Source organism: Hipposideros armiger, unplaced genomic scaffold, assembly GCF_001890085.2.
Source record: "Hipposideros armiger isolate ML-2016 unplaced genomic scaffold, ASM189008v1 scaffold_381, whole genome shotgun sequence".
In the NCBI taxonomy this organism is placed as follows: domain Eukaryota; kingdom Metazoa; phylum Chordata; class Mammalia; order Chiroptera; family Hipposideridae; genus Hipposideros; species Hipposideros armiger.
This window is the reverse complement of record NW_017731731.1, coordinates 1155929-1163446: the sequence shown is the minus strand read 5'-3', so window position 1 is coordinate 1163446 and position 7518 is coordinate 1155929. Positions and strand designations below refer to the sequence as shown.

The following is a 7518-nucleotide window of genomic DNA, read 5'->3' as shown; positions in this document are numbered from 1 at the left end:
TATAAGACGACCCCCCACTTGGAGGCATATTTTTCAGGGCCAAAAAATCGTCTTATACGCCGGCAAATACGGTAGGTAGTTTTTATCTCCTGAATTCTGTTTCACAAGATTTTATAAGCCAACTTTCCCGTTATCCCAATTTTTCTCTGAATCAGTTCCTTGTCATGTGCCCAAGTAATTTTTTCTGAAGCAGAATATTTACCAAAATGATAGGCCTGGGAGCCAGATATTTTCAACAAGAACACCAGTGACATATACTGCTATAGAAAGCTCTGAAGAGCTAGCTTTACTCCACTCACCATAAAGCCAGACCTCTACTGTTGTCAGAGATAAGCAATTCAGAAAGTGTAGAGGAGTAAAACCACAACTTTTAGTATCAAAAACTCCTTGTGATAACAGTTTAACATCGTCAAAAGAGGCAAGAGTAACCTCCAATTTTACTTCAACAGCTGCCCTGGTCTTCTACATCTCTTCCACACAATAAGAACCTCGTTTCAATTTTGTCCACTTCTTTAGATAGACCTCTCAGAGATGAAACACATGATCAAAACAACCAAAGATTAATATTACAGGAGACAATCACACCTAGTAATCAACAGGTAAAATATACAATAGTCCACACAGAACAATTTCTAGTGGGACTAGGCAAGCTCACCACTTAAGATGTAGAACTCAGGTCTTCCCTCAGGACATGGTGGCTCAAAACTGACAGCTCAAGTAGATAAGTGCACCAACATTAATTCATACAGTTAAGTATTCATTCAGCTTAACTTCTGTCTGATTTTAAAGATAAAAGAGAAGTAATACAAGTACTCATATTTTCTCCCTACACTTCAAGGTAGCATCATATGTATACCACCTCGGCACTGTAGTTTTCACAAAGTAATCCAAGGGTCTCTGAGTTCCTTTCAGTGGTTTGTAGGTAAAAACTGTTTTCATATTAATACTAAAACATTTCTTGCTCTTTTCATTCACTTTCTCACAATTGTACAGCAGTTATCCAGAGGCTATCTGATGTGTGATTGCAAGAGACTGAAGAAGTAGATATGAGAATCCAAGTTTTATTAAACCAAAGTTTAAATGAGATTTGCAAAATGTAAAACAATGTCATTCTTGTCACTAATTTGTTTTGAAAACATTTTTATTAAAAATATTATTTATGTTAACATGTAATGGATTTACTGTTATTTTAAATACATGTTTCAGTTTATATTTCTAGTACAGTAAATATCAGTATAGATATAAAAGCTTTCTGCAGTCCTTAACTTTTAAGAGTTTAAAGGAGTCAAAATCCAAAGTTGAGATCAGCTGTCCCAAAGAAACTCTTCACATAGGGAGACATGTTTGAGAAAGTTCACTGCAGCGTTAGTCAGCAAAAAACAACTTATAGGTTTATCAACTGGCGACCCAGATTTTTAAAATTTGGTTTATTCTAATGATGGCATACTACATAGCAGTTAGAAAGAACTACATCTTAAAATATAGTATTAAAAATGTTTAAGCAAAGAGACCACATTGCAGAACATGTACAATACACTACTCATGTATATAAAAATACAGATTACAGATTATATATTGTTTACAGACCAGGGATCGATACTAAATCCATTATTTGCCTCTGACATGGGGGGGAGGGGAGGGAGATGGGAAGAAAGGAGGTCTTTAACTTATTTATATTTTGTTCTTAAGTTAAAAACACTTAAAACAGCAACAGCTGTCAAATTCTTGTTATATTTTCTCTGCACTTTTTTTGTGCTTGAAACATCTTAAAATCATAGATGCTGCAAAAAAAAGTAGGGGGGAAAATATATTCTTTTCGATTTAGAGAAGATTGATAAAAGGCTAAAATAGCAATCAATGGATTTTTAAAAATCCAATCTATAACCTTTATTCATTCAACAAATTTAGCAAATACCAAGCTCTTCACATTAAGGAATATATGAACATAGCATATAATCAAGTATTGTCCATAACTGCATAACTGATCACTGATTTTTTTCATTCATATTTTCATCTTTTACAACACTTACCACAGCGTCTTGCCATAAAAGTTCTCTGTTAAATGGGGATCTTTAATATTTTCCTTTCCGCATCACAGAAATTGACCTGTTTTACCCATGCTTCCCATCTGTCCCCTTTCTCCTAACCACAATTTTGCTCTAAGTTAACCAACCCCTCTTGTTGCTTTAAACTATGCTTTTCTATACCTCCCCTCCCCCAACATGTTCAAGCTTCTACTCACATCTAATAGAGATGAGGGCTTGAATACCCCTGACTAAGGCTAAGACTTAATATATACTATATAAACATACCAAAGGCCTAGCACAGGTGCCTAGTACAGTTAATTGCTCTTCCTTCCCTTAATCCTCAAGCAACTTTTCCCTTGAATCCCTCACAACCAAACTTCTAGAAAAGACTACTTTACATTTGCTACCTCTTATTTTATCTCCCTCATCTCCACTCAACCTTAAACTTCAGATCCCATTACCCTCAAAAATTTTGGCTGCCTTTTTCTTAACCTGTGACTACTCTCCTGATATCACACAAAGTATCATCTTCAGGCAGCAATTATGATGGAAAGATCTGAATTCAACTTCCAGTTCTGCCATTAGCTAGTAGCACGCCTTTGGAAGAAGTATTACTTCTTTGAAAACCAGTTTCCTCATCTATAAACGGATATCTAGGTAAGGTTGTAGGAATATTACATTAGAATTGTACATATAAAGTGTCTGACATGCCATAGATGCTTATTAAATATTAATTCCTTTTCCCTCCCCCTCTCAAATTTCTTCAGAGCACTTCTGAGAGTGACTCCTGCATGTCTCCCTCTATCTTTTGGTTGCTTCCAAGTTTGAGTCCTAGATACCCAACTGCCTGACAAAAATTTCCACATGACTGTTTCACTCAAACTCAAACTCAATGACTGTTCAAAAACCAAACATATTTTCCCCTCCACTAAATATGCTTTTGAGACTGACTGCTTGATTTATGTTAACGGTATCACCACTCTCTCAGCACCTATAATGTTGGGGAAAAGGTGCTTATAAGCGTACGAGACGCCAAGGTCCATGGATCCCTGTGGCCCACATCCTTCCCATCCTCGCCATTCCCACTACAGACATACCAAGTTCAGATCCTACTTCCCTCGCCTACCTCAATCCCCCACCCGCCATTCTTCCCCACATCTCCGCCTTCTACAATACACACTACAAATCAAGCAGTGTTTTGATTATATTACCCCACGACTTAAAACCTTCAGTTTATCCAGTCAAAAAATGGAATTCAAACACATTAGACATGAAACTTGTCATGCCCCAAACTACTTAACCATCCTTACTTTCCAGTAGCCTCCAGAGTCAAACTACTATTCACTTATTTCTCGGCACAATTACCTTTTCATCCGCTTCCTACACCTTCTAAAATCCTGAAACTGCTACCTTCTTCCCTTCCCAAGTCTTCACTGATTCCCCATGGCCATCCCATATTACTTTATAAGGGCCCCACGGGAGCTGTTCTAACATGCATTGAAATTATTTGCCTAACTTGTGTCCTCTATTAGCTTGGAATCCAATGGGACAGAGGTCCTCAGTAGTACCACTGTATTCAGGACACAGCTTTGCAGCTGAGTGGATACTCAAAAATTTGTAAAATGAAAATAAGATTTGGGAGATTTGATGTTACAAAGAACTAATCAATAATATTTAATAAACAGGGAGAAATAATTGAGAAGCACTACAAATCAAGCAGGCACAAGATGGATTTTAAAGTCAGATTAATTTCTCCAGAAGACAGCGTTCTTCAGAGGAGAACTGGAATTAACAACATACACCTAACATAATGCAATTTGCAGTTCATAAAGTAAGACTAGGAATGGAAATGAAAATTATTTAAGGAAAATGAGCAATGATAAAATTCTCCATTTGTACATTTAAAGTTTACAATGTCATTTCCCTTTTTCAAGGAGTCAATGTCATTCCTTTGATTTTTCCAAATAAAAACTACTGATCACACCTTTCCTGAATTAACAAAAGATCCTTTACTTAATATGATTGTCAACTTCCACAATGCCTGAATCAGAACGAAATACTTCTGATCTTAATACACAAAATGCCCCTCTTCGGTTCACTAAAAATTGCCATAAAATATACAATAAATTTTTATCCTGGAAAAGAAATGTACTCAGAATCTTAAAGAAAACTGCTGTACCATTTGTATAAATTCTTATTCATTCAATAAGCACTCACCAAGCACACCTGCTGTGGTGGGGGAAGGAGGGAAAGAACAGAAGAAACTCCCATTTGGCCCTCATGGAGCCAACAACATTCCAGTGAATTCTGCCTTCAGGACCCTGAAATCTTTGCAGCACTATCACAAATTCTCTAGCCATCAAAAGTTAGGAAATATTTTGTTATTTTGAAAATCATCACTACTGAACCTTGCAAGACACTGTCCAACACCAGTTGCAACTACTGCAGTTTAAGACATTTTATGTACCCATCAGTTGAAGTCAAATCATTTCTAGAATACTTTGTAAGACAATAAACGGTCCCAACTGCAGTGTTACTGGAGGGTCCCATTATTATGGCACCGCAAACCCAAAGTTATTACACTATAATTTTGTTACAAGTCCATCAAGTGTTTAACTCGCATCAAGACATCTACAACTACTACATCTGGTCTTTTTTTTTTTAATGTTGGGTTTATTTTTAGTATTTGGAAAAGGAAGATAATCCAACTCAATGCATGACAGTAGTTTCCATTCTGTTAACTTCATTTTAAACCATCAATGGTCAGACCCCACTCCCCCCCATGGACACTGATGAATAGGACGTGTGAACTCTACGCCGCACCTGGAATGACTTGAGGTAAAACTAGAGAGTTTTAATGTGGCAGGCAAGCTTTGTTCCCCGTTTGGGGAGGTTTTCACACATAAATGTTCCCGTAGAACGGAGCTGAGTATTAGCTACCGCGGAAGAGGTGCGAGGGTGGGGGACTGGAGGCCCAAGGCGGCTTTCTAGCGGACTAAGGCGGGGCAAAATGCTCTTCTCTTCCATTCAACTTTTTAGGTGTCACGTTAGGCCTCAGAATCCAAGAGAGTGTTGTGTTCACGACTCGAAATGATAAGGAGCCTGCCCCTCTCCGTTTATTAACCCAATTTCCGAAGTGTGCGAACCCTGGGGGAGGGGATTAAACACCCTCTCCAACTCCTCCCCAACCCGGGATCAGAGTCCAGCCGCCGCCGCCGCGCCGCGGCCTGAGCAACAGGAGAGCCGAGGCCGCAGATCCGGCAGCCCCGCGACCCGCAGATGCTCCCGCTCCCCCGCCCCCAACCCACACGCCCGCCTGCGCTTCTTTCTTAGCCTCTTGCCGGCTCCCCGGCAAGCCCAAGCCAATAACGGGGCTGGGAGCGGACAGCGTGAGCGCCCGGACCTGAAAGGGGGCAAAGTTAGAGGAACCGGCGCGGACGCGGGCTGGGCGAGGCCCGTAGGGGGCGAGGGGGGCAGACCGAGGTCGCCGCCTGGGGGTGGGCAGTGGGGGAGGGGTGTGGGGTCGGCTCCCGTGGCCGCCGCGACCTCTCCCGGGCCACAGGCCGCTCCGCGCAGGCCCCGTCGCTCCGGAACCGGAGCAGGAAGCGTCCCCACCCCGACCAAAGCTTTAAACCTACGGCGGCGGGAGAAACGGCGCCCGGCTCCCACGGCAGGCCAGGCTCCCCCCCTGCCCCGAGCACCCCTCACCTCCTGGTTGAAGGCGTTGACGGCGTCCATGTTCGCGTTGCGGCGGCGGCTGCTCCGGGCCCGCCGGTCACATAGACCTCGCGCCGCGGCTGAGCGGGGCCGGGAAACCGGCCGGGGCTGAGGCAGGCGACGAGCGGCGAAGCTACAGGCCGGGCAGGAAGAGGCTGCGACGAGGCGGCGAGGCGGGCGGCCGAGGCAGGGGCAGAGGCGGAGGGGTGGCGGGCCCCCTCTCAGTCCCGTTCGGAGGATGAGGAAAAAGAGGCGGCGGCGGCGCTGGACTCCAACATGTCCGTTTGGTGGTGGCGGCTGCGCTCTGGGTCTCGCTGACACGGCCCCCAGCGCCCTCACGCACTGGCCCACACTGGCCCGGCCGGTGAGCGGGCGGGCCTCTCTCTCTCCCTCTCGCCAGCGGGATGGCGGCAGCAGCCCGAGTCCTCGCCGCGCGGGGCACCCTGGGACGGCTCGGGCCTCCCAGCGCTTCCTGTGCCCGGCTCGCCGGGTAGCTGGCGCGTGACGCCGGAACACCAGGCGCTTTCCCGCCGGCGGCGGCCGCGGGCCGGGCAGAGGGCCTAACAGCGAGGGTGGGCCCTGGCAGGGGTGCCGTGGAGGGAGGGACACCAGGGCCGGGAGGCTGGCAGGGTGAGAGTCCGCGCGCACCCGCGCCCCTGCTGGATGCGGCGCTCCCCGGTGCGTTTTTGTGTGCCATTCTGCCCATGCTGGTCCTGCACCTGACCGGGTCGGGCAGGCACGGAGCCGCTGACTTTCTGCTGCCTGGAACAAAGGGCGCAGGCTTTAACCTCAGCTGGCTGGGCGTGCTTTTGCAGGCTCCGGAGCAGCCTCTGCGGATGCAGCCTTGTGTCTGATGTAATTGCGCGAGATGAAGCACCAAGAAGGACATACAGGCACTGGGTATCCACGCAGGCCTAAAGGAACCCCTCTGTTCCTTGGAACAGCCTTGTGGATTCGCTAAACCTTGATATGGATTACCCATACCACCTTGTTTTCTTTTTGGTGATGAACACTTCCCGGATTCACTTCCCCTGAGTACCTACTGTCTTCTGGGCACCCTGTGGGGTCGGGGGATATAGAAATAAAAGAGAAAAGGTCTGCCTTCAGACAACTCAGCGTATTGGGTAGGGCAGGCAAATGAGCAGATGATAACTAAAGCATGAGTTAACTAAAGCATGATTACTACTAGGACAGAGACCCCAGGGGAACGAAGAAGAAATCTATCTGACTAGAAGTCCAGTTAGGCTTCTCAGAGGAAGTGGCACCTGAGATACATCTGGAAGGAGAAGCAGCGGTTGGAGAAGACACTCCAGCCTGACTGTGACATCAACTTCCCCCAAGAAGGACCAGTGGCACTGAGGGAATGAGGTGGACTGAGAGAGAGTTATTGCGACCAGGGCCTGAAGAATCTCTGCCTTTCCAAGGAGTTTGGATTTGGTCCCCAAGGCAGTGGGGAGCCATTGAAAGATTGTGAGAGGAGGGTGGCGTTATGCAATGTGCTCTTTCAGAAGAGATTGGGTTGTCGGGAAAGTCATGATGCATTTTTGCAACGAAAAACAGAAAAATACGTCATAACGGTTTCGACAATCCAATAGATGCAGAGTAGCAAGAGTGGGGTCAGGGAGAGAATAGCCATAGTCCCAGCGGATGCTGAGGGCTTAAGACACTGGAGTGGAAAAGGAGAGACAAGGTCAGATATTTAAAAAGTGAAACAGACAGGCTGGGACAGCGACTGTGAAATTAAGGAAGAGAGAGATGGTCAAGGTTCTGGCTT

At 45.4% G+C, this 7518-nt stretch overlaps 1 protein-coding gene across 3 annotated transcripts in view; it reads right to left on the bottom strand.

Moving 5' to 3' along the window:
- Positions 1 to 6182, bottom strand: part of SCAF4 (SR-related CTD associated factor 4) — a 72866-nt gene extending 66684 nt beyond the window's left edge. For all 3 annotated transcript variants that reach the window (XM_019662844.1, XM_019662846.1, XM_019662845.1), the window contains exon 1: positions 5736 to 6182. In XM_019662844.1, the coding sequence (XP_019518389.1) occupies positions 5736 to 5765 (30 nt within the window). In that variant the 5' untranslated portion in view covers positions 5766 to 6182. The remainder of the gene's footprint in view (positions 1 to 5735) is intronic.
- Between the last annotated feature and the right edge of the window lie 1336 nt (positions 6183 to 7518).